The 27,991-nt window shown below is 40.0% G+C and overlaps 2 protein-coding genes across 2 annotated transcripts in view; one reads left to right on the forward strand and one right to left on the reverse strand.

Moving 5' to 3' along the window:
* Positions 1-902: 902 nt before the first annotated feature.
* On the reverse strand, positions 903-2,709 carry LOC134318015 (E3 SUMO-protein ligase ZBED1-like). The gene is made up of 3 exons (XM_062998756.1): positions 2,200-2,709; positions 1,781-2,049; positions 903-1,563 (listed from the first exon to the last, which is right to left on the reverse strand). The coding sequence occupies exons 1-3, from the start codon at positions 2,707-2,709 to the stop codon at positions 903-905; spliced, it is 1,440 nt and encodes a 479-aa protein (XP_062854826.1).
* Positions 2,710-6,517: 3,808 nt separating this feature from the next.
* Positions 6,518-27,991, forward strand: part of LOC134317757 (fibrinogen C domain-containing protein 1-like) — a 103,656-nt gene continuing 82,182 nt past the window's right edge. The window contains exon 1 of the mRNA XM_062998480.1: positions 6,518-6,822. Within this exon, the coding sequence (XP_062854550.1) occupies positions 6,775-6,822 (48 nt within the window). The 5' untranslated portion in view covers positions 6,518-6,774. The remainder of the gene's footprint in view (positions 6,823-27,991) is intronic.

Below are 27,991 nucleotides of genomic sequence, written 5' to 3' on the forward strand. Positions count from 1 at the left end.
AATTCGTCTTTTAAGATCCTCAGAGAGTTCTTTGCCATGAGGTGCCATGTTGGAACTTTCAGTGACCAGTATGAGAGAGTGTGAGAGCTGTACTACTAAATTGAACACACCTGCTCCCTATGCACACCTGAGACCTAGTAACACTAACAAATCACATGACATTTTGGAGGGAAAATGACAAGCAGTGCTCAATTTGGACATTTAGGGGTGTAGTCTCTTAGGGGTGTACTCACTTTTGTTGCCGGTGGTTTAGACATTAATGGCTGTATATTGAGTTATTTTGAGGGAAGAATAAATTTACACTGTTATATAAGCTGCACACAGACTACTTTTCATTGTGTCAAAGTGTCATTTTGTCAGTGTTGTCCCATGAAAAGATATACTTAAATATCTGCAGAAATGTGAGGGGTGTACTCACTTTTGTGATACACTGTATATATATATATATATATATATATATATTAGGGCTGTCAAACGATTAAAATTTTTAATCGCGATTAATCTCAGAATTTCATATAGTTAATCGCGATTAATCGCATTTAAAAAAAATCTGTAAATGTTATAGAAAATAAGGATTTTTAAGTGAAATGTTACAATTAAAATGGTGAACACATTTTATGCTAAATGTACTTATGTTAAAAACTGCTGGGACAAGAGAAAACTGTAAGAGAGTTTTATTCACAGTACTGCTCAAACAAAAATAAATTATGCAAAGTTGGACTTCATTAAAGACATATTGAAATCTCACGTAATGCAAAGTGCATACAAAAACCAACTCCATCAAACTCTTCTTAATAGAACATAGGCCTAATTCAAAATCAAGCAACTGGTAAAGTTAGACCAGTTAATCTGAACAGCAACAACAGGTTGGCCTTAATTTTAAATAATGTAGTTAGGCACAGCTATTTTGCTGACCCAAGCCAGCTGCTTAGGCACACAAGTCTGGAAACATTGCTAGATGACAAAGCAGCTCGCTTTTTCTGCACAATGTGCCCAGAAAGAGAAAACAACCTCTCACAAGGTACTGATGTGGCAGGTGTTGCTAAGTATTTGCGAGCAAGGCAGGCCAATTTGGGGTGTGACCCAGCATGTTTAGACCACCATTCCAAGGGACAGTCCTCCATACTAATGACAGGCTCAGCTCTATAGCGCTCCAGACATTTTTCAATATAGTTCTCCTCTTCATCAGACTCAGATTCTGAAGCAACCAAGAGAGCTGCTTTCTTCTGTGGTGGTTCAAATGTTACTGTTTGCACTGGTTCCTGTGCAAGCATCTCCTCCTTCATAATGCCAGCAATCAGTGCCCACACCTCAGCTCTCTCAAATCTGTGTAGACACTTGAGGTCCTTAAATCTAGGGTCAAGTGCTGTGGAAATCTTCAGCCAGGTACTGTTTGTTTTTTCCTTGCGTTTCTCCATGTCCAAGGTGAAGGTCTGCTTGAACTTGCCAATGTAGGGAGGGTCATCCTCTGAACTTTCCATTACCCGAGACAGATGGCATAATGCAGGCAATACAACCGAACAGGAAACAAATTTTTCTCCTCCCAGGATTTCAGTAAAGTATCTGCAAAACAAAATCGAAAATTACTGAATTACCTACTTATTCATTTATATTCAGTCACACACAAAAAGAACTATAGGGCCTACTGCACATTAGTTAGAAAAAAGTGAGGCTAAAATAATTGCCTTGTAACACAGCTAAAATCATTGGCACGTGTTAGCACTGTGCATATCAGCAATGACACAAAATGAGCTTCACCAGTGAGAGAATAAGAGGTTACCTGCAGGGCTCCAGCAATGCCTCCAGCTTCTGCAGCTTTTCCATCTCTGCCTTTGTTGGCATCGCGACATTGGTTTTGTGCAGGGCTAGGGCGTCTTTTACTGGTTCTTGGTGTTTTTGCAGACGTTTCACCATCTCCAGAGTGGAGTTCCATCGGGTTGGTACATCTTGCACGAGTGACTCAGTCTTCAGCCCATGTGCAACTTGCTGTTTTTCTAATTCAGAGGTATTAGGTGGACTATGTTTGAAGTGCCCCACCACCTTGCGACACTTAGAAAGTGCACAGTCAAATATACTATTTTGTAGGGACACTGTAACAGTACGTTGAATGCTGTGTGCGATGCATGGCAAATGTTCGAACGGTAGGTGTCTTGTCGCTGCTATCATATTTCTTGCACTATCTGTGCTTAGGGTACTCACTTTACTTTCGATGTTCCACTGCTTCGCCACATCCATAAAATGTTCGGCACAGGTCGCAGCATGATGCCTCTCCTCTGTTTTCATGACCGTTAAAGCATGTGAATGAAGTTGCCACTGTTCATCTATATAATGACCTGTAACTCCGAGATAGCTGTCGTTACCTAGTGATGTCCAATAATCACCCGTAAGAGCAATAGTGGCTGTGAGTACCAAATCCTGAGCTAGTTTTGCCCTCTCCGTTTCATATAGCTCATGAATCCTGTTGACGATAGTTGATCTCGAGGGTAGCTCATAAGATGGGTCCTTGGACGCGAGCCTAATTATGTTGCGCAGACCCTCGTCCTGCACTATGTTAATCGGTCTGCATGCTGTGGCTATCCATTTAGCAATTGCTACCGTTAATTTGTTGGAGGTTGGCTGGTCCATCGTCTGCCGTCGAACATTGTCCAGTGTTGTCTGTCGTACATTGCCAGAGCTCAACCTGCTGCCAAATGTGTGCTTGGCCTGCATGTGGTATTTCAAGCTGGATGTACTCCGGTGATAGCTAAACTCAGCCTGACAATAACTGCAAACAGCCCTTTGTTTTGTCAAGTGAGCCATCTGGCAAACTTTTGAAATGAAACTTCCCGTTTAACAGACCTTTCTCCATCACTCACGTACTCCTCTACTAGATGCCGTGTACGGTCAAGCCTCAACATGAACTACGGATGACTCGCAGGGCCAAACAGAATGTGCGTTAACGGCACTATTTTTTAAAATCGCGTTAAACTGAGATCGCGTTAATGCGTTATTATCGCGTTAACTTCGACAGCCCTAATATATATATATATATATATATATATATATATATATATATTTATTTATTTATGTTCCTTACTTGATAGTGTACTAGATAATAGGCTTATGTTTCTTACATAATACTTTAGGTAGCGTATTAGTTAACGGATTTAGGTTCCCTACATAGTGCACTAAATTGTATATCAGATAACGGATTTATGTTCCCTACATAGTGCACTATAGAATTTTAGATATGAATTTATGTTCCCTACGTAGTGCACTAGATAGTGAATTAGACAATTGGTTTATGTTCCCTACACAGTGCACTAGATTATACTGTATATCAGATAACGCATTCATGTTCACTACATAGTGCACTAGATAGTATAACTAGATGATGATTTGTGTTCCTTACATAGTGCACTAGATCGTGTATTACATAATTAATTATGTTCCTTACATAGTGCACTAGATCGCGTATTACTAGAGATGGGACGATCGATCGGCTATGAATCGGTATCGGCCAATTTTTAATCTAAATATGCTATCGGCGATCTGCGATATTTCCTAAAAGTAGCCGATCCGATCGTGTGATATATAAAGATCATGTTAAGTTAACAGCTCAGTGGATTGATCCAGACTTTGAGCTACGAAGCACCAACCATCACATCACCATTCATCAACCATCGTACAGAAACCATCGTGAAAGCTCTTACGATGTAATTTTGCTGATTGTAATATTTACTTTAAAAAGATAATTCAACCCGGTCACATCTGAGTCGATTCTATCAGCACGTTATATAAACTCCTGGTTCACTTTGGTAAATCGTAAGCGGTTCTTACTTGTGATGTAGATGAGAACAGAAAACGTTACAGAGCCAATCAGAGGCAAAAGTTTATTCATTACCAAATTCGTTAGTTCAGGATCATCTGCTGAACTTTTAGAAAACTTTTAGCTCCTTAGTACCTCCTCTGTACTAAAATGACACATTACACATCCCTAAATGTCATACCCACCCATTACACAAATATTTACTCACATCTCACTTCAAAACAAATCAAACTTACGAATAATTAGTGTGTAATGGCTACTTCATGCTGCCTTTTTCTTTTGGAAGATGTTGGGGAATAAAACGAGAGTGTCTAAAGGAATCCCACATGGATGCGGGGAGAACATGTTAAACTCCTTACAGCAGGCACGTGCACAGACATTTTTGGGGGCAGGTGCTCAAGCCAAAAAAAAGTGCACCCATCTCCAGAATTATTAATAAAATTAAAGAAAAAACACAGTAGGATATTTAACTTATATATTTATTTTTGTTAACACAATCAATACACATCTAATCAAATAACTCAAATTATCAAATTGCATAAATAAATGAAAAACAGGCAAAAACAAGGCCATATTGTGCACACTTTTTAATAACCAACTGATACTGATACATCTCCCTCATTTGCTTTACTGGTAGATGGCCTAATCCAGGATAAAAGAGAGCTGCTACCCTGAGCTGCTTGCTGTAGTTCCTTTTCTTTCTGCTTTTGTAACCTTTCTTTTCTTGTCATTATGCTGCAAAATTTGTAAATGAGATAAATCAATGTTGTGCATAATAATCAAGAGTGACTTACTGAATCTCCATAAAGGGGAGAACACAGGATACATCATGTTACTGTTTTCTGACAGAGTTGAAGCATTACACTAATAATATACCATTACTAGTCTCAATTTACCTCACCAGACTGTCATGTAGCTGAACTTAAGACCTACCTTTGATTTCAAATCAGAAACCCACTTTGGGTAGTTAATGTTAACAATGGGCCTATTATTATGCTAATAAAATCAAATAGACAGCTAAATAACATTTTCCTATTTATTCATCATTTTTTGTATGCTGTTCTATTTAGCCTTCTACATATACAGTGGGGGAAATAAGTATTTGATCCCCTGCTGATTTTGTAAGTTTACCCCCTTACAAAGACTTGAACAGTCTATAATTTTTATGGAAGGTTTATTTTAACAGAGAGAGACAGAATATCAACAAAAAATCCAGAAAAAAACATTAAATAAAAGTTATAAATTAATTTGTATTTAATTAAGGGAAATAAGTATTTGATCCCCTACCAACCAGCAAGAATTCTGACCCCCACACACCGGTTATGTGCACAAAAGGCACACAAATTAGTCCTGTCCCTGTATAAAAGACTCCTGTCACAGAATCAGTTTCTTCCATTCAAATCTCTCGACCACCATGGGCAAGACCAAAGAGCTATCAAAGGACGTCAGGGACAAGATTGTAGACCTGCACAAGGCTGGAATGGGCTACAAGACCATCAGCAAGAAGCTTGGTGAGAAAGAGACCACTGTTGGTGCGATAATTCGAAAATGGAAGAAATACAAGATCACAGTCAATCACCCTCACTCTGGAGCTCCATGCAAGATCTCACCTGGTGGGGTAAGAATGATTCTGAGAAAGGTGAGGTCAGTCCAGAATTACACGGGAGGAGCTTGTCAATGATCTCAAGGGAGCTGGGAGCACAGTCACCAAGAAAACCATTAGTAACACACTTCAGCAGGGGATCAAATACTTATTTCCCCCACTGTATTAGTTTGTAATGTTAATTACATAGCAAAATTATTCCTCATTTGTAAACATCAACTGTTGAAGTATAAATGCTTGCATGAAAAATAACTCCTTGACTAAAGGTGACTTTTCCTACACAGCATTTTGGCCAGGATGCTGTAATTATAAAATATTGTATGTTTGTATCTATTTTCAACACTTTACTGTGAGAGCTACTTGACATTCTCCTGCAAAATGTTTGTGCTCAAACTAGTGAACTTGTCTAATTTGTAAAACAGTAAAACTGTCTTTATATTCTCGGGGCAGAATTCTCACAAGAACTCAAATAAATGCCCGTCATATATCAAAACACTTTTGGGGGCAATTGATGACCGAGAGGGTAATTTTTATTTTTAAATATTGATGAATGTAGAAAAAAAATTGGGCTCCAGCAGAAAGCGCACTTTTCTCATCCAGGGCAAAAGGGCAGGTGCTTGAGCACCACTAGGGGTCTATCTGTGCACGTGCCTGCCTTACAGACAAAAAACAAAGTAATGATCAAATTAAGGTTATCAACTCGTACACTCGTATTACTTTTGCTGTAGAAATGCTGATGGGTAGAAAACTGGTTCAATTGGCAAACCAGTAATGAAGCCAAGCTCCTGAAAGAGAGAGGGAGTGTGTGTGAGTGAGTAAGTGAGAGAGAGAGAGAGAGAGAGAGAGAGAGTTTCTGAATGACGGGAGCGATTCCACATTCGCTAATGGATACTACCGGAATAATGACTGCAGTTATATTGTGGAAGGGAATTTCACAAGGGAACTTCAGTATTTTCTCTTTTTTAACCTTCATGCTTTATTCATTTCTCATAAAGCTCACACAGCAAGTTTTTACGGGATTTATATGAGGCAAGCTCTTTAATTATCACTCGCTGTTACACCAGATCCACAAACTCTCATCTCACCAAACTAGAGGGGATTTAATCACGTCTCCTGTGTAATAGATTACACTCAGGACATCATCAGTGAGTTCGCTTTGCAGAATAAATGAACGAGTGAGTTAGTGATTGAGGATTGAGGTGATGTGCAGTGAGATCTGCAGCAGATTCAGAAGCTCAGCGTTCAGCTCTTCTGTAGAAAATCCTGCTCCTGTTCATGCGGTGGACTCATGTGTTCACTGTGTATGAGGGTGAATCTCGTCCGTGAAGAGTTTTGTGGAGAATAATCGAGCTGAAGTAGAAAGATGAACAGTGTGGCGGAGCTGGAAGATGGACAGCAGAACAAGGTGCAGGTAGGTGCACATTTAATGAACGCTGATTCAACACTAGAGCTTTTGAACTGATGTGTAATTGAAATAGAGTACCGTTCATTTATTCCTTGGTCAGACTCGCGGTGAAAGCCATAGGAGCGGGAGCGAAGTGTGCGTCAAACACTCATTTTTAAATCAGCCTGTCATCGGCTTGAGCCAAATGGCTGTGCGGCACCCACACTACCCTGTGTGGGGATGATAAACATACATAGGTTGGACATGCTTCTAGTAAGATTTTTTCCAGTTTGTTAATAGAGGGTATTCTGGGACTGACCATAAAATAAAACATGATTAAACGAAATTAATTAAATAAATTTACAAACTGTTTGCTTCATCCTAGACAGGAATGAAGGCTCTTCACACAAAAAAATTGCAAAATATGGCAGTAATACACACCCAGAGTACCTAAAATTGCCAATCCACGTTTAATGAGTGTGTCTGGCAGGTGGGGAAAAACTAAATTACCTTACAGTACTTATACCTTACCTAATTTACCTTACCATGAATTTACTACAAATTTTGTTGGTCATCTTCTAGACCTTCATCAGTGGTCACAGGACGCTGTTGGCTGGATATTTTTGGTTGGTGGACTATTCTCAGTCCAGCAGGGACAGTGAGGTGTTTAAAAACTCCATCAGCATTTCTGTGTCTGATCCACTCATACCAGCACAACACACACTAACACACCACCACCATGTCAGTGTCACTGCAGTGCAGAGAATGATCCAACACCCAAATAATACCTGCTCTGTAGTGGTCCTGGGAAAATCCAAAAAAAAGCAGACTAAAAAGGTATGTAGAGAAACAGATGGACTACAGTCAGTAATTGTAGAACTACAAAGTGCTTCTATATTTCCTTAATTTCCTTCGGAATTAATAAAGTATCTATCTATCTATCTATCTATCTATCTATCTATCTATCTATCTATCTATCTATCTATCTATCTATATGGTAAGTGGAGCTGATAAAATGGACAGTGAGTGTAGAAATAAGGAGGTGGTCATAATGTTATGCCAGATCAGTGTTGGCACAGTTATTTTAATCTGGGCTTGGAATCAGCAATGAGAGAACACTGACAATTGCACCTCCCACTGGCTAGGCCATTCAGCCATCCTCCCCTCAGACATCGCCAATCTTGTCCGTCTAGACGTTGGACTAGCCGATAGCACTGCCGAGATTTGAACCCAAGATCTCGGAGTTAGTAGGCTAGTGTATTTTACTGCTGTGCCAACCAAACATTTATTAAAAGAGAACCTTGTACAAATTTACTTATTGTACAGTTTTGAACATTTGATTCACGTCTGCAGAGGACTTTACTAAGTCTGGATATATACAGCTTTCTGCCAAACTTTTGAAGTCATGGACCATATATATCATGGTAGGAATTAGATAAAGCCTCATTATTTTAATTTTTTCCTTAAACCATAAGTGATTTTTGAGTCCCTGTCATTTATTCAGTGTGGCAGCTGCATGAGAACATTTACTTATGAGATTGTTTTGTGCTAGAGTGTCATCTCTACATGAATGCTCTTTCCTTTCTGTAGGCATTGTTTGGAATAACACTCAAGACAATGCCTCCAAGTTTAATAAATGAGCATGTTTCATAAATAGATTAAGTGTGTCATCTTTATAATATTACATAATCCTTTTTGTAGGCATTATTTTAAATAGCTGCCATTTACAGGATGTATTTTTGTATCAAGTGCTAATGTCTCTTTTTAACTGTGCTGAAATTGAGGATAGGCTAGACACACAGACTATCTAAACAGCCTCAAACAGTTAAACAATTGTTTAATCCATTGCACACAACAAGTCTTCGAAATAATGTGTTATAAATAGACCTACGATTTTATTCTGCTGATTTCATGGTGTTAATGCTCACTTCTTCTTGTAGGCATTGTTTTGAATATATGCAGTTTATAACTGTTAAAGTCATGCAACACACACACACACTCACAAGTGACATGCGACCGTTCATTCCTTCAGGTCCCCGTTGTACACAGCATATGTTATTTTAGGAGTTGCTAATTAAACAGCGTAAACTGATTTGGCACTCCCAGTTGATTGGTGTTTATTAGTAAAATCACCTCTCTGAGGACAGAAGGGCCTTGAGAGGAGAAATGAATCTCACCTGTAATGGCGCAGTAAAACTAAACAGCTAAGGGTTTGATGGCTGCATTCTGTAATCCTTTTCTGTTACTCTTACTGTCATGATTTACCAAGTAGGTGAGGTGGGATGATGGGATGGCCTCTGAACTGTTAGGGCTGTACTTATAAAAAGTGAGATGCAGGCAATGATGCCATGTTATAGGAACCTTTTGTGTGTCATGGACAAAGCATTACATTAAATTACATTTACATGCAAATAAACTGCCCATTAAAAGCATTTTTACTGAAATTACTAAAAGTCTTACAAGATCAGCCGTAATTTCTAAGAGGAATACCCTATGGGAAAGCCGTAGCGTAGTGGTTAAGCAGACATCCCAAGTTGCAAAAACTCATTTCAGGGAGGTGGACCTCGACCCCGACCCCCCAAGCCCAAAAAAAAAAAAAAAAAAAAAAAACTAAAAACCTCTCGCACACACCAAAGGATATGGGTGATAACAGAACTTTTAGGAGCTGCTAACTGAGCTACTAAGCTAACTGTTCGCGTCACAAACACATTAATGTGTACTACATAGTGCACCAGATTGTATAATAATATTTATATATACAGTGTATCACAAAAGTGAGTACACCCCTCACATTTCTGCAGATATTTAAGTATATCTTTTCATGGGACAACACTGACAAAATGACACTTTGACACAATGAAAAGTAGTCTGTGTGCAGCTTATATAACAGTGTACATTTATTCTTCCCTCAAAATAACTCAATATACAGCCATTAATGTCTAAACCACCGGCAACAAAAGTGAGTACACCCCTTAGTGAAAGTTCCTGAAGTGTCAATATTTTGTGTGGCCACCATTATTTCCCAGAACTGCCTTAACTCTCCTGGGCATGGAGTTTACCAGAGCTTCACAGGTTGCCACTGGAATGCTTTTCCACTCCTCCATGACGACATCACGGAGCTGGCGGATATTCGAGACTTTGCGCTCCTCCACCTTCCGCTTGAGGATGCCCCAAAGATGTTCTATTGGGTTTAGGTCTGGAGACATGCTTGGCCAGTCCATCACCTTTACCCTCAGCCTCTTCAATAAAGCAGTGGTCGTCTTAGAGGTGTGTTTGGGGTCATTATCATGCTGGAACACTGCCCTGCGACCCAGTTTCCGGAGGGAGGGGATCATGCTCTGCTTCAGTATTTCACAGTACATATTGGAGTTCATGTGTCCCTCAATGAAATGTAACTCCCCAACACCTGCTGCACTCATGCAGCCCCAGACCATGGCATTCCCACCACCATGCTTGACTGTAGGCATGACACACTTATCTTTGTACTCCTCACCTGATTGCCGCCACACATGCTTGAGACCATCTGAACCAAACAAATTAATCTTGGTCTCATCAGACCATAGGACATGGTTCCAGTAATCCATGTCCTTTGTTGACATGTCTTCAGCAAACTGTTTGCAGGCTTTCTTGTGTAGAGACTTCAGAAGAGGCTTCCTTCTGGGGTGACAGCCATGCAGACCAATTTGATGTAGTGTGCGGCGTATGGTCTGAGCACTGACAGGCTGACCCCCCACCTTTTCAATCTCTGCAGCAATGCTTACAGCACTCCTGCGCCTATCTTTCAAAGACAGCAGTTGGATGTGATGCTGAGCACGTGCACTCAGCTTCTTTGGACGACCAACGCGAGGTCTGTTCTGAGTGGACCCTGCTCTTTTAAAACGCTGGATGATCTTGGCCACTGTGCTGCAGCTCAGTTTCAGGGTGTTGGCAATCTTCTTGTAGCCTTGGCCATCTTCATGTAGCGCAACAATTCGTCTTTTAAGATCCTCAGAGAGTTCTTTGCCATGAGGTGCCATGTTGGAACTTTCAGTGACCAGTATGAGAGAGTGTGAGAGCTGTACTACTAAATTGAACACACCTGCTCCCTATGCACACCTGAGACCTAGTAACACTAACAAATCACATGACATTTTGGAGGGAAAATGACAAGCAGTGCTCAATTTGGACATTTAGGGGTGTAGTCTCTTAGGGGTGTACTCACTTTTGTTGCCGGTGGTTTAGACATTAATGGCTGTATATTGAGTTATTTTGAGGGAAGAATAAATTTACACTGTTATATAAGCTGCACACAGACTACTTTTCATTGTGTCAAAGTGTCATTTTGTCAGTGTTGTCCCATGAAAAGATATACTTAAATATCTGCAGAAATGTGAGGGGTGTACTCACTTTTGTGATACACTGTATATATATATATATATATATATATATATTAGGGCTGTCAAACGATTAAAATTTTTAATCGCGATTAATCTCAGAATTTCATATAGTTAATCGCGATTAATCGCATTTAAAAAAAATCTGTAAATGTTATAGAAAATAAGGATTTTTAAGTGAAATGTTACAATTAAAATGGTGAACACATTTTATGCTAAATGTACTTATGTTAAAAACTGCTGGGACAAGAGAAAACTGTAAGAGAGTTTTATTCACAGTACTGCTCAAACAAAAATAAATTATGCAAAGTTGGACTTCATTAAAGACATATTGAAATCTCACGTAATGCAAAGTGCATACAAAAACCAACTCCATCAAACTCTTCTTAATAGAACATAGGCCTAATTCAAAATCAAGCAACTGGTAAAGTTAGACCAGTTAATCTGAACAGCAACAACAGGTTGGCCTTAATTTTAAATAATGTAGTTAGGCACAGCTATTTTGCTGACCCAAGCCAGCTGCTTAGGCACACAAGTCTGGAAACATTGCTAGATGACAAAGCAGCTCGCTTTTTCTGCACAATGTGCCCAGAAAGAGAAAACAACCTCTCACAAGGTACTGATGTGGCAGGTGTTGCTAAGTATTTGCGAGCAAGGCAGGCCAATTTGGGGTGTGACCCAGCATGTTTAGACCACCATTCCAAGGGACAGTCCTCCATACTAATGACAGGCTCAGCTCTATAGCGCTCCAGACATTTTTCAATATAGTTCTCCTCTTCATCAGACTCAGATTCTGAAGCAACCAAGAGAGCTGCTTTCTTCTGTGGTGGTTCAAATGTTACTGTTTGCACTGGTTCCTGTGCAAGCATCTCCTCCTTCATAATGCCAGCAATCAGTGCCCACACCTCAGCTCTCTCAAATCTGTGTAGACACTTGAGGTCCTTAAATCTAGGGTCAAGTGCTGTGGAAATCTTCAGCCAGGTACTGTTTGTTTTTTCCTTGCGTTTCTCCATGTCCAAGGTGAAGGTCTGCTTGAACTTGCCAATGTAGGGAGGGTCATCCTCTGAACTTTCCATTACCCGAGACAGATGGCATAATGCAGGCAATACAACCGAACAGGAAACAAATTTTTCTCCTCCCAGGATTTCAGTAAAGTATCTGCAAAACAAAATCGAAAATTACTGAATTACCTACTTATTCATTTATATTCAGTCACACACAAAAAGAACTATAGGGCCTACTGCACATTAGTTAGAAAAAAGTGAGGCTAAAATAATTGCCTTGTAACACAGCTAAAATCATTGGCACGTGTTAGCACTGTGCATATCAGCAATGACACAAAATGAGCTTCACCAGTGAGAGAATAAGAGGTTACCTGCAGGGCTCCAGCAATGCCTCCAGCTTCTGCAGCTTTTCCATCTCTGCCTTTGTTGGCATCGCGACATTGGTTTTGTGCAGGGCTAGGGCGTCTTTTACTGGTTCTTGGTGTTTTTGCAGACGTTTCACCATCTCCAGAGTGGAGTTCCATCGGGTTGGTACATCTTGCACGAGTGACTCAGTCTTCAGCCCATGTGCAACTTGCTGTTTTTCTAATTCAGAGGTATTAGGTGGACTATGTTTGAAGTGCCCCACCACCTTGCGACACTTAGAAAGTGCACAGTCAAATATACTATTTTGTAGGGACACTGTAACAGTACGTTGAATGCTGTGTGCGATGCATGGCAAATGTTCGAACGGTAGGTGTCTTGTCGCTGCTATCATATTTCTTGCACTATCTGTGCTTAGGGTACTCACTTTACTTTCGATGTTCCACTGCTTCGCCACATCCATAAAATGTTCGGCACAGGTCGCAGCATGATGCCTCTCCTCTGTTTTCATGACCGTTAAAGCATGTGAATGAAGTTGCCACTGTTCATCTATATAATGACCTGTAACTCCGAGATAGCTGTCGTTACCTAGTGATGTCCAATAATCACCCGTAAGAGCAATAGTGGCTGTGAGTACCAAATCCTGAGCTAGTTTTGCCCTCTCCGTTTCATATAGCTCATGAATCCTGTTGACGATAGTTGATCTCGAGGGTAGCTCATAAGATGGGTCCTTGGACGCGAGCCTAATTATGTTGCGCAGACCCTCGTCCTGCACTATGTTAATCGGTCTGCATGCTGTGGCTATCCATTTAGCAATTGCTACCGTTAATTTGTTGGAGGTTGGCTGGTCCATCGTCTGCCGTCGAACATTGTCCAGTGTTGTCTGTCGTACATTGCCAGAGCTCAACCTGCTGCCAAATGTGTGCTTGGCCTGCATGTGGTATTTCAAGCTGGATGTACTCCGGTGATAGCTAAACTCAGCCTGACAATAACTGCAAACAGCCCTTTGTTTTGTCAAGTGAGCCATCTGGCAAACTTTTGAAATGAAACTTCCCGTTTAACAGACCTTTCTCCATCACTCACGTACTCCTCTACTAGATGCCGTGTACGGTCAAGCCTCAACATGAACTACGGATGACTCGCAGGGCCAAACAGAATGTGCGTTAACGGCACTATTTTTTAAAATCGCGTTAAACTGAGATCGCGTTAATGCGTTATTATCGCGTTAACTTCGACAGCCCTAATATATATATATATATATATATATATATATATATATATATTTATTTATTTATGTTCCTTACTTGATAGTGTACTAGATAATAGGCTTATGTTTCTTACATAATACTTTAGGTAGCGTATTAGTTAACGGATTTAGGTTCCCTACATAGTGCACTAAATTGTATATCAGATAACGGATTTATGTTCCCTACATAGTGCACTATAGAATTTTAGATATGAATTTATGTTCCCTACGTAGTGCACTAGATAGTGAATTAGACAATTGGTTTATGTTCCCTACACAGTGCACTAGATTATACTGTATATCAGATAACGCATTCATGTTCACTACATAGTGCACTAGATAGTATAACTAGATGATGATTTGTGTTCCTTACATAGTGCACTAGATCGTGTATTACATAATTAATTATGTTCCTTACATAGTGCACTAGATCGCGTATTACTAGAGATGGGACGATCGATCGGCTATGAATCGGTATCGGCCAATTTTTAATCTAAATATGCTATCGGCGATCTGCGATATTTCCTAAAAGTAGCCGATCCGATCGTGTGATATATAAAGATCATGTTAAGTTAACAGCTCAGTGGATTGATCCAGACTTTGAGCTACGAAGCACCAACCATCACATCACCATTCATCAACCATCGTACAGAAACCATCGTGAAAGCTCTTACGATGTAATTTTGCTGATTGTAATATTTACTTTAAAAAGATAATTCAACCCGGTCACATCTGAGTCGATTCTATCAGCACGTTATATAAACTCCTGGTTCACTTTGGTAAATCGTAAGCGGTTCTTACTTGTGATGTAGATGAGAACAGAAAACGTTACAGAGCCAATCAGAGGCAAAAGTTTATTCATTACCAAATTCGTTAGTTCAGGATCATCTGCTGAACTTTTAGAAAACTTTTAGCTCCTTAGACGGAACGAGTCTGACGGTCGGTTACAGATCTGTGGTAATAGCAGTTTAATTAAGCTTTTTAATGTAAGTCACACAAAATGTTCTGTAGTAGTTGTTTATTTAAAACCATGACATTTAATTAATAACAGTAAACACGGAGAGATAACCGAGAAGAGAAACTTACGCTTCACATAAAAGCGAATCAACTCATGAATCAATGAATCACTTATAGCGATACTGTGAACAAAGCGTATCTTCTAAAGGCACGCACACACACACACACACACACGCGCGCTGCTCCGGTTTATCTTTACTGTGAGGCTCTTTTTAAGTTTATTTACTGCCCCCCCCCGATCGGAATCGGCTATTGGCCGATGTCCCTGAAAGGAGATCGGAATCGGTGCCAAAAACCCTGATCGGTCCATCTCTACGTATGACATAATTAATTATGTTCCTTACATAGTGCACTAAATTGTATATCAGATAACAGATTTATGTTTCCTACATAGTGCACTAGACAGTATATCAGATAACGGATTTAATACGCGATCGAGAATAAAGTCTGTGTCGCCTGCGTGCACGTGTGTGTGTGCGCGCTCTTGGCCGCTCGGCTTGGCCAAAGGTTGCTGGTTCAAGCCCCACCACTGGTAGGTTGCTGCTGTTGGACCCTTGAGCAAGGCCCTTAACCCTTAGTTGCTCAGACTGTATACTGTAACTGTAAAGTAAGTCGCTTTGGATAAAGGTGTCTGCTAAAATGCCGAAAATGTAAAAGTAAAATATGGGGAAGGATTTTGCAGAAGTTGGCTACATTTGTGTTGGAAACCATTACAGACTACTTCCACAGATTTATTTTCAGCCTGTTTCTGTCAAGCGCTTCACCACACACCTGAAAAGAAGAAAAAAGAACCCATGTGCAGATTCTCAATCCAAGGTAGAATAATACAGTGACTAAAAAGCCATGAACTAAATGAGGAGAGTTACAAATAAGACAGCAGCCAAGTATTAAACACAAAGTAACAAACACAAAGAACACCCGCAATCCGCTTGAGATAGTGAATGTTAAAAGGATAGTGCAGAAATAAGAACTAGATGTTTTGATATGTCAGGCTTTATCCCAGCCGTATACGACAAAACAAGCTCTCAGAAAGATGGATAGAAGGGTAACTTTCTGCGCCTCCCGGGTTCCTGCCTTGCACGGGTGAGCATCCTGACCACGCTACTTGGCTTTATCTGTGCCTACTGTGGATTTATGAGCATGTCTCAAAACAGTAGACTGAGACGTTGTGCTGCGTTGACCTACGTAGCATGAGGCCCAAATCCACTTAAAACCAGAGCGTGTTCCCAGAAACAAGAGAACACTGACCATCCTATGTTAGTGGAAAACTGGAGCCAGGCAGTGTGCTAACAAAGAAGACAGGAAGAAACCATTATGGGAAACCTTTCACCATAAGCTTTAGTGCTCACGAGTCTCAGGTGATTGTCATTAAGAGAAATCCTTTTCTGCTAGCCAAATTAAATAGGCAGTGCAACAGGGCAGGAATTTCTACCTTTATCCACCAACACAGTGCATTTATGTAATTTTATTTGGTGTTACATAACAGTCATCAAGCATAGAATAGTCATCTAACAGAATAAGCCACATCATTTCAGGCATCATCATTTCATTTTGTTCTTACCCACCCATAGAACAGTCTACAACATTTCTTTGTTTATTAGGATTTTAACGTCACATTTTACACTTTGGTTACATTCATGACAGGAAATGGTAGTTACTCATTACACAAGTTTACACAAGTCTTGAACAATTTAATGTCTCCAATTCACCTCACTTGCATGTCTTTGGATTGTGGGAGGAAACCCACGTGGACACAGGGAGAACATGCAAACTCCACACAGAAAGGACCCGGACTGTTCCACCTGGGGATCGAACCCAGGACCTTCTTGCTGTGAGGCAACAGTGCTACCCACTTAGCCACCGTGTCACCCCAGTCTTGAAGGTCATATAGAATGAGTTACCTTATTTTATGCATACTTAGTACCTAAAACCAAAAGCTCTTTATCAAAATGAATGAAAACTATTTATCTGTTTTGTCTTTTCAAGTAAAACAGCATATTTCAGTACATACCTAATTGCTTGAACTCTGGGATATGGAGGATCTGTTTTGCTGTGGGGCGTTTTGGTGGCATGGTTTTGGTCCACATGCCCAGTACAAAGTTATAACCTCTGGTCACTTTTTTTTGCAATACAATGACACATTCATTCATTGTTTGTTTTACCACCTCTTTATCAAATTCAGGGTTGTGGTACAATCATGTGCAAGATGCAGGAAACATCTAGGACAGGTTGCCAGTCTATCACATACAGTGGTACCTTGAAATTTTAACTTCAGTTGGGTCTGGGAGTGGCACTGAGTTTAAAAGGCATTAAGTTTTAAGGTATTTTTTCCCATAAGGATGTATGGAAAACCTGTTAATGCGTTCCGTGGTCCAGTGGAATTGCATATATTTCAGGCTAATGTAAAATAATGGCGTGGTTTTTGACACTTATACACTGAAAATAACACAAATATAATATAATAAAAAACACTGACATGCAATTGAAAACAGTTAAAAAATCAATAAAAAATACAACAAAACCTGCACTTTATCTTTACTTCGAAAAAAGCTGATTCTTACCATTTTTCAGAACCCCGAGCTATAACACAAGTTTAAAAGTCAAACAGGAGAAAAATCCAGCTAAACACAGATACATGTGGACGCTTTAAGAGTGGATTTGACTGTTATTCCACACAATTGCAGATTAGTCTCATATGCGCACTTTGATGATGTTTTACTGCACCGCTTAAGCCAAGCGCTGAACAAAACGGCGGGTTATTGTTAATTTTAAATGTAATAATTAAAAAAAAAAGAAACTGAACACATTGAGTTTAAGGGTACTAATTTCTTGATGAAGGGCGTTGAGTTTGAAATATTTTGAGTTTTGGGAATGTTGAGTTATAAGGTACCACTGTATATGATGAAACATTGTATCTTAATGAAAGAGCTTTTTAGTATGATGATGTCCACAGCCACGGTATGATATGATGTGTATGATATGGATGTGAAGCATATACTTAAGCCTTTCAGTCTTATTGAACACCTATAAGAGATTTTAAACATGTGAGTTAGCACTCTATATCACCATTATCAAAACACTAATTAGGGGAGCATCTTTCGGAGGAATCTTTTGGTGTTCCATTTACCCAGTTCCAATATTGAAGCTGTTTTAGTAAACACATTAGTAAGACATCTCTATTTTGTATATACAGTGGCTTGCAAAAGTATTCATACCCCTTGAACTTTTCCATATTTTGTCACATTACAACCACAAACATAAATATATTTCACTGGAATTTAATGTGAAAGACCAACACAAAGTGGTATACAATGGTGAAGTGGAACGAAAGTTATACATGATTCAAAACATTTTTTACAAATAAAAAACTGAAAAGTGCGGTGTGCAAAAGTATCCAGCCCCCCTGAGTCAATACTTTGTGGAACCACCTTTTGCTGCAATTACAGCTGCAAGTCTTTTAGGGTATGTCTCCACCAGCTTTGCACATCTAGTGACTGACATTTTTGCCCATTCTTCTTTGCAAAACAGCTCAAGCTCAGTCAGATTAGATGGAGAGCGTTTGTGAACAGCAGTTTTCAGATCTTGCCACAAATTCTCGATTGGGTTTAGGTCTGGACTTTGACTGGGCCATTCTAACACATGAATATGTTTTGTTTTAAACCATTCCATTGTAGCCCTGGCTTTATGTTTAGGGTCGTTGTCCTGCTGGAAGGTGAACCTCCGCCCCAGTCTCAAGTCTTTTGAAGACTCCAACAGGTTTTCTTCCAAGATTGCCCTGTATTTGGCTCCATCCATCTTCCCATCAACTTTGACCAACTTCCCTGTCCCTGCTGAAGAGAAGCAGCCCCAGAGCATGATGCTGCCACCACCATATTTGACAGTGGGGATGGTGTGTTCAGAGTGATGTGCAGTGTTAATTCTCCGCCACACATAGCGTTTTGCATTTAGGCCAAAAGGTTCAATTTTGGTCTCATCTGACCAAAGCACCTTGTTCCACATGTTTGCTGTGTCCCCAACATGGCTTCTGGCAAACTGCAAACGGGACTTTTTATGGTTTTCTTTTAACAATGGCTTTCTTCTTGCCACTCTTCCATAAAGACCACATTTGTGCAGTGCACGACTAATAGTTGTCCTGTGGACAGATTTCCCCCACCTGAGCTGTGGATCTCTGCATTTCGTCCAGAGTCACCATGGGCCTCTTGGCTGCATCTCTGATCAGTGCTCTCCTTGTTCGGCCTGTAAGTTTAGGTGGACGGCCTTGTCTTGGTAGGTTTACAGTTGTGCCATACTCTTTCCATTTCCGAGTAATGGATTGAACAGTGCTCCGTGAGATGTTCAAAGCTTGGGAAATCTTTTTATAGCCTAAGCCTGCTTTAAACTTCTCCACAACCTTATTCCTGACCTGTCTGGTGTGTACTTTGGACTTCATAATGCTGTTTACTCCCCAATATTCTCTAAACCAACCTCTGAGGCCGTCACGGAGCAGCTGTATTTGTACTGAGATTAGATTACACACAGGTGGACTTTTTTTAGTCATTAGCAATCATCAGGCAACTTCTGAATGCAATTGGTTGCACTCAGAGAAAAGAAGGCTGGATACTTTTGCACACCGCACTTTTCAGTTTTTTATTTGTAAAAAATGTTTTGAATCATGTATAATTTTCCTTCCACTTCACAATTGTATACCACTTTGTGTTGGTCTTTCACATTAAATTCCAGTGAAATATATTTATGTTTGTGGTTGTAATGTGACAAAATATGGAAAAGTTCAAGGGGTATGAATACTTTTGCAAGCCACTGTATTTTTAACATATAAATGAATAGAATTCTGATACTGAAAGCCAGAAACATGATTAGGATTAGAATTCCTATTTTAAGCTGTACAATGTATCCAGACTCTGAGTGTTTCCAGAAGGACACTCAGTGAAAGTAGAGATCTTTTATGATCAATCAGTACAACAAGGAAGGAGTGTTGAATTACATTTTCATCTTCAAGCTCCACTTTATTTCTCGAGCAGTGATAGTGAACTCAGCAGGACTCCTGCGGAGCGATCGCTGTATTGGAGGCAGGCTAATTCAAAAGGCTTGTTCAAAACAGCATCTTCATTACAGCATGCCACACATATGTGTAATAAACCATAGGGGAGGAGAGACACTACTGAAAGCTCGGTAAAGTTATAAATAGCAGATTTTTAATGATTAGCATATTTTCTGTACTGTAATCCAGTTTAGTCTAAACGATTGCTTATGGCAGCATCGTATTGCTGTTTACACACACAGTGCTCCACGACAGTATTAAATAAAAATTTCAAACTTGATTTCTTGAACATGTACTCATAAACTTGCCAATACAGTGGTGCACATTTTAATTGGTTTTAGTTTAGACGGGTAAAAGAACAGCATTTAAGTGGCAAAGTCCACTCTCAAAAGTGGATCAAAAAATGTCACATGAAGCCATTTGTAAGCAACCCCGGGTTCCAAGGTCGTCTGTCCAAACAATTTTTGAAAGTACAATGTAGATGGAGCAGTAAGCCGCTTAAACAGGTGTTATTTTTCACAGTCAAGCAGCTTTACATCGCCATCGGCAAAGAAGCTACCATAGAAGAAAAAAGCCCCTGTTTTAAAATTGGTACATTAAAGCTTGTGTAACGAGGCAAGTTGCACCTCAGACCAGATGAACCAGGTAAAGCCTCTGCACCTGCGAGGTCGTAATATACACTGATCAGCCATAACATTAAAACCACCTCCTTGTTCTACACACACTGTCCATTTTATTGGCTTCACTTACCATATTGAAGCACCTTGAAGTTCTACAATTACTGACTGTAGTCCATCTGTTTCTCTGCATGCTTTGTTAGCCCCCTTTCATGCTGTTCTTCAATGGTCAGGACTCTCCCAGGACCACTACAGAGCAGGTATTATTTAGGTGGTGGATCATTCTCAACACTGCAGTGACACTGACATGGTGGTGGTGTGTTAGTGTGTGTTCTGGTATGAGTGGATGAGACACAGCAATGCTGATGGAGTTTTTAAACAACTCACTGTCACTGCTGGACTGAGAATAGTCCACCAACCAAAAATATCCAGCCAACAGCGCCCCATGGGCATCGTCCTGTGACCACTGATGAAAATCTCAAAGATGACCAACTCAAACAGCAGGAATAGATGAGCGATCGTCTCTGACTTTACATCTACAAGGTGGACCAACTAGGTAGATGTGTCTAATAGAGTGAACAGTGAGTGGACACGGTATTTAAAAACTCCAGCAACGCTGCTGTGTCTGATCCACTCATACCAGCACAACACACACTAACACACCACCACCATGTCAGTGTCATTGCTGAGAATGATCCACCACCTAAATAATACCTGCTCTGTGGTGGTCCTGACCATTGAAGAACAGGGTGAAAGCAGGCTAAAAAAGTATGTAGATAAACAGATGGACTACAGTCAGTAATTGTAGAACTACAAAGTGCTCCTGTAGTTATTGTTAGTTATTAGAGGTATCAAACTCCACATGCTTGCCCAGAGAAGAAAAGGACGTGTGCCAAACAGGGACATAAGCCAACACTGTCCCAGTTGATGTCAGAAAACTCAGATGGCTATTCACTCACCCAACAGGGTGTTATTCCATGATAAGCACTTTTTTTTACTTGATCAGCTGGCTTTAACAGCTATTAACATTTTGGTAAAACTCTGGTTAGATCTATAACTCTCTGCCTAGCAGAATTTGTTGAGTTCAACCTAATGCAACTTATCTAAAAAGGTGCCTCCTCTGGAGGCTAAGGAGTACCACAGCACCAGCTTAGCTGCTCAGAATGAAGATCAAAGAATGCCGGCATATGAGCCAGCAGTAACAAAAGTTCCGACCTTGCCGAGGCTGCAGGTGTTTGATAAGCACAAACACCATACACTACAATGCAACAAACCCGTAGCAGGTTTCGCCAAATAAGATGTTACATAAAGGGCTCTTTCAGCTGCAGCAAATTAGTGAACTTATCATCAAATTATACTGGTACTAGACTAGGATCAGAGGGTTGCTGGTTCCCAACAGAAAAGTTCCTTTTGTTGGGTCCCCAATGTGGCCCTTAAACCTTAGTTGCTCACATTGTGTTTGCACACAATTGAAAGTCATCTTGTCATCTGCTAAATGCTCTAAATATATATTTTTATTCTAGCAGATTTTGTCATATTTTTAGAAAACTCAAAAACAAACATGCTTTGCTTACTATGGGTGTGTTCAAAAACCTAGTGAGCTGACATGATGTCTTACTGCCTACATAGGCAACTGCCTAACTAGAGAGGATTCTAATAAGTCATCAACTTATAAGTCACGTTATTCGGACGTGCTACTTAGACAGCGATTCCATCAGTTTTCGCTTACTAAGCTAACATAGTTAGCCTCATGCCATTCAAATCAATGGGACGAGGTGGCACAACGCGCTAGCATGTCAAGTAACATCTCCCTCCGTGTACTAAAAATGATTTAATTCGCTGACAAGCCCAAATTTGCAAATAAATGACCTTCATACAAATTAAAAATCAATTACAATTTATTTACGTTTGAAAATAACTCATCCATTTGCCATAGGTTGTAATTTTTTTGTGAGAAAAGTTGTTCTGCACTGAATGCTGGGATTGCCTTCACCGCTAAGGCAGCAATGGATGCTCCCTTGTTATTCTGGCAAAATTCAGTTCAAATTTAAGGTGCCTTAGTAGGAAGCATTTTAAGGCACCTAAGAATTCGAACAGCCTCTATCTCTGGAGCGTGCATAGGATGACGTAAAATGCTGTCTATGTAGAGAGCGCACCCTATATTTCTCTTCCACTTTGCACTGAATTTCCTCTAGACCAAACCTGTCAAACTATGTCTTATGAGTTTTATTGTTGAGATAAAACTCAACTATACGAGGGTATACATATAATTTGGGCCATGTAGTGTATTTAGTACAAACGAGACCTGGCCATTGTTTTAAATAAAGGTGGCTATAAGCCAGACAGATTATTAGAATATAGCTTCAAACAACAGTTTATTCTTTGGCAATCATAATCCATTTTTCATCTCTAAAATTATTATTAATGGCCATTTACAAGGTACCTAATGTGCTATTAGATAAATCATGACCTTTACAATAAATGGTCCATTTGTTCAGTTCACATTTAATTCCACTGTCACTGTAAAAGGCAGTACAGTTAAAAGGCAATAATATCTGTGTATTGTTCCTGTAGTCATTAAACCAGAGTCTGTGGCTTAATGAAATCGAACTCATCCATATAAAACTGTCAGGCTCTATTGTAAACAAGCGTGGGAGAAAATCACACCTTGTAAAAGCCATGCAGAAAGTAAGAGGGGTCGCTTTATCGCTTTACCTTTACCTCTTACTAAGCCCTATGAAACTGCATTTCTTTATCCTGATGTGCCGCCTTCTCAGTTTGTTTTAAGTATTTAAGTATTCCTGTTCAGGTAGGCATTATAGAGCCATGATAAATTATGGATTGAAAAAATAAAGCATGTAACATTTATTGATAATGAACAGTATGTATTATTTATGAAAGTTCTTGCAAGTCTACTTGTCTACATAGTCTACATATCTGTCAGTAAAATTGAACAATTATTTGTGTTTAACAGGGAACAGTCTCTCAAGTCATGGCAGCAAATATCTTAGGTGGACCAATAGTGTAAACAAAGATGAACAGTGGTCACAGCCTGCTAATAAAGATGCGTCGACACCTTACTAAACAGTTACTAAGCGTCCCCAAACGCTTCACAAAGCTAATATTAATGGCAGGGATGCCATTCGGAAAGCTTTTGCATCAAAGGCCATAACCTGGTATAAGGAGTATAAAAGCTGGCCACAAGCAATGAAGCAATGTAGTATCACCATATTTTCAATAGGGAATAATTATATTTGAAAGAAGCCAAAAGATTTCTTTAACCCACAATGCTTGCTGCCGAAGGTTAACACTGATCAGCCATAACATTAAAACCACCTCCTTGTTTCTACACTCACTGTCCATTTTATTAGCTCCACTTACCATATATCAATTACTGACTGTAGTCCATTTGTTTCTCTGCATGCTTTGTTAGCTCCCTTTCATGTGTTCTTCAATGGTCAGCCCTGCAGTGACACTGACATGGTGGTGGTGTGTTAGTGTGTGTTGTGCTAGTATAAGTGGATAAGACACAGCAATCCTGATAGAGTTTTTAATTGACTCAGTGTCACTGCTGGACTGAGAATAGTCCACCAACCAAAAATATCCAGTCAACAGCATCCCATGGGCAGCGTCCTTTGACCACTGATGAAGGTCTAGAAGATGACCAACTCAAACAGCAGCAATAGATGAGCGATTGTCTCTGACTTTACATCTACAAGGTGAACCAGCTAGGTAGGAGTGTCTAATAGAGTGGACAGTGAGTGGACACAATATTTAAAAACTCCATCAGTGTTGCTGTGTCTGATCCACTCATACCAGCACAACACACACTAACACACCACCACCATGTCATTGTCACTGCAGTGCTGAGAATGATCCACCACCCAAATAATACCTGCTCTGTAGTGGTCCTGGGAGATTTGTTCCTGTGAAGTGCTCTTCGTAGGGTATTCCACCATTTCATGATGTGTATTCCTATATATATATAATATAAAATATATAATTTTGACATGTAACTAATGTTAACACATGCTGACACTAGGGACTTGTTGTTTACGAGTCATTTTTTTGCCATGCAGTCATGAGTCGAGTCCGAGTCCCCATCTCTGGTTGTTGGCACAACGTATTCTATTTAATTCAGATACAACAGAGGCACTACTTGTTGGATCCAAGGCTGTGCTGGACAGGTTATCTTACTTGGTGTTTAAATTGAATGCTTTCTCTGTAACACCCAGCTCAGTTGTAAAATACTTGTGCATCACAATGGATTCAGTGATCTCCTTTGATGCACACATTAGTAATATTACGAAGTTGCTTTCTTTCATCTGCATCACATTGCTAAAATAAGAAATAAACTTTCTGTTAATGATAATGAAACACTGATCCATGCATGTATAAGGTTAGATTATTGCAATGCCCTTCTCACTGGATGGACTCTTCATCTTCTTCTCTTACTCTCTTTGGCCTTCCTCTCCTCCTCCTACCTGTCAGCTCCATCCTCAGCATCCTATTCCAGATGTTACTCTCATCCCTCATCTGCACAATTCCCAAACCATCTTAATCTCTCCCTCTTAACTTTGTCTCTAAAACATCCTTCCTGCGCTGTCTCTCTTAATAAACTCATTCCTAATCCTGTCCATCTGTCACTCCCAATGAGAATCACAGCATCTCTGCCACCTTTAGTTCCCTCTCCTGTCTTTTAGTCAGTGTCACTGCCCCAGAGCCATATAACATGGCAACATGGCAGGCCTCACTACTGCCTTGCAAACTTTCCCTTTAATTCTGGCAGATACCGTTTTATTACAAATCACTTCTGCCACTTTACGCTGTCCATTCCACTTTGCCTCCAATTTTCCACATTCTCTGTTTTTTTGTAGACTCAACTCCAAGTATTTAAACTTACCCACTTTCATAACCTCAGCTTAACCTTTCCACAACCCCCATCATTCACCAACATGTCCATGACAGTTGCAAATAAGAAAGGACTCAGAGCTGACCCTTGATGCTGTCTCACTTCCTGACAGTCATTCTGTCTTTCCTACTGCACTTGTCCCGATTTCTTCATACAATATCACAGTTCCGCACTTGCCACCCAATAATAAGCTTTCTCTAGATCTACAAACATACAATGCAACTTCTTCTTGCCTTTTTTTATACTCCTTCATCAACATTCTCAAAGCCAGCATCACATCTGTGGTGCACTTTCACACTGTGCTCACAAATTCTCACCTCTTTTCTCAACGTAGCTTCCACAATTTCTCCTAAACAATTCCATGCCTCCACAGGTGTATCATCTGGGCCAACTGACTTTCCACTCTTTCCCTTCCCAGCTTTGTCCCTCTGTTTGGCCAATTGGTACAAGTCGTTTTCACTTTCCTTGGTGTCCAAATTCTCATACAGCTGCTTTTTGCATTACGCTACATCTTGTTGTATTCTTGTCAACTCTCTTTGTCTCTTTTGAGATCCAAGTTTTTTGCCAACCTTGTTCTTCTTAAACTCTTCTTCCTTTCTTAGCTGGTGCTTTTAGAGTTAAATCTTGGTAGGTAGCCTAGTTCTATTAAATATATCTATTCTCATTTAATATATTTAATACATAAAGTGAATATGATATTTCATTATTCTGTTATTCATACTCCTGTCTGTTCATGCTAAAGTGCATAGAGCCATTCATCCTTTTGTTCATTCATCCCCAGACATATCCACCCTCTCAAAACACTCTTCTCATTTTTCAGCACGTTCACATCTGCATCCTTTATTATTTTAACCTGCTGTATATCCTTCGCAGCTCTGCTTCTCTGTCTGGCTAATTGGAACAAGTCCTTTTTACCTTCCTTAGTGCCCACCTTCTCATCAGCTTGCCATAAGCCTAATCTCATTGTATTTCTTAGTAGATCCCAGTTCTTTTTTGCCAATTGCATCCTTCTTAAACTTTCCTGCACTTCCTTGTTCATCACCAACTCTCTTTTGCCATTCTTCCTTTGTCCAGATGTCACATTTCTAGCTGGTTCCCTCACCAGTTTTGCATTTGTTGCCCAGTTCTCTAGCTCCCCTTTACCATCACCTAGCACCTGTCTTATCTCTTTTCTGAATTTTACACCACAGTCTTCTTCTTTTAACCTCAATCAACTAATCGTTGTGTCTGCCCTCAGTCTCTTCCTTTTCACCTCTACCTTCTCCCCTGCCACCACCTTACAGTCTCTAATCTGTTTCAGGTTGCATCTCCTGCAAAGGGTATAGTCTGCCTGTATGCACCTTCCTCCATTTCTCACATGTCTGTCTGCCTTTCTTGAAAATACATTTTTCACTGTTACCACAAAGTTTAAAGCATAATAATAATAAAAAAGCAATTTAATATAATTGATCTCATACATCTGTTAACAAGGGGTGTGGCTAAAAAACCTAAACTCAGCAATTGAGAGGGAACTGTAATATATTTGGCCATACAGTGTAGCTACTGTTGTGGCTAATAATAATTAGTAGCTTTGGCCAATGACGTCACACATGTGAAACGATGTACATCGATGAGGCATAACATTAAAACCACCTCCTTGTTTCTATACTCGCTGTGCATTTTATTAGCTGTTGGATCATTCTCAGCACTGCAGTGACACTGACATGGTGGTGGTGTGTTGGTGTGTGTTGTGCTGGTATGAGTGGATAAGACACAGCAGCGCTGATGGAGTTTTTAAACACCTCACTGTCACTGCTAAACTGAGAATAGTCCACCAACCAAACATATATCCAGCCAACAGAGCCACATGGGCAGCGTCCTGTGACCACTGATGAAGGTCTGGAAGATGACCAACTCAAACAGCAGGAATAGATGAGCGATCATCTCTAACTTTACATCTGCAAGGTGGACCAACTTGGTAGGAGTGTCTAATAGAGTGGACAGTGAGTGGACACGGTATTTAAAAACTCCACCAGTGCTGCTGTGTTCGATCCACTCATACCAGCACAACACACTATCACACCACCACCATGTCATCGTCACTGCAGTGCTGAGAATGATCCACCACCTAAATAATACCTGCTCTGTAGTGGTCCTGTGGGGGTCCTGACCATTGAAGTACAGAGTGAAAGCAGGCTAAAAAGGTATGTAGAGAAATAGATGGACTACAGTCAGTAATTGTAGAACTACAAAGTGCTTCTATATGGTAAGTGGAGCTGATAAAATGGACAGTTAGTGTAGAAACAAGTGTTAAATCTTGGTAGGTAGTTCTATTAAATATATCTATTCTCATTTAATATATTTAATACATAAAGTGAAAATGATATTTAATTATTCTGTTATTCACACTCCTGTCTGTTCATGCTAAAGTGCATAGAGCCATTCATCCTTTTGTTCATTCATCCCCAGACATATCCACCCTCTCAAAACACTCTTCTCATTTTTCAGCACGTTCCCATCTGAATCTTTTTATTCTAACCTGCTGTATATCCTTCCCAGCTCTGCTACTCTGTCTGGCTAACTAGTATAGGTCCTTTTCACCTTCCTTAGTGTCCACCTTTTTATACAGTTTGCCATACACATTTTT

This window comes from Trichomycterus rosablanca, chromosome 7, assembly GCF_030014385.1.
Source record: "Trichomycterus rosablanca isolate fTriRos1 chromosome 7, fTriRos1.hap1, whole genome shotgun sequence".
Lineage (NCBI taxonomy): Eukaryota > Metazoa > Chordata > Actinopteri > Siluriformes > Trichomycteridae > Trichomycterus > Trichomycterus rosablanca.

What these genes read in the sequence shown, in the direction of transcription:
- LOC134318015 (XM_062998756.1), bottom strand. Translation starts at nt 2,709, where the DNA reads ATGCAGGCCAAGCACACATTTGGCAGCAGGTTGAGCTCTGGCAATGTA. An exon ending in AGTGGAACATCGAAAGTAAA is followed by an intron (nt 2,050 to 2,199) that starts GTGAGTACCCTA and finishes GCACTTTCTAAG; the next exon opens with TGTCGCAAGGTGGTGGGGCA. An exon ending in GCATTGCTGGAGCCCTGCAG is followed by an intron (nt 1,564 to 1,780) that starts GTAACCTCTTAT and finishes TTTGTTTTGCAG; the next exon opens with ATACTTTACTGAAATCCTGG.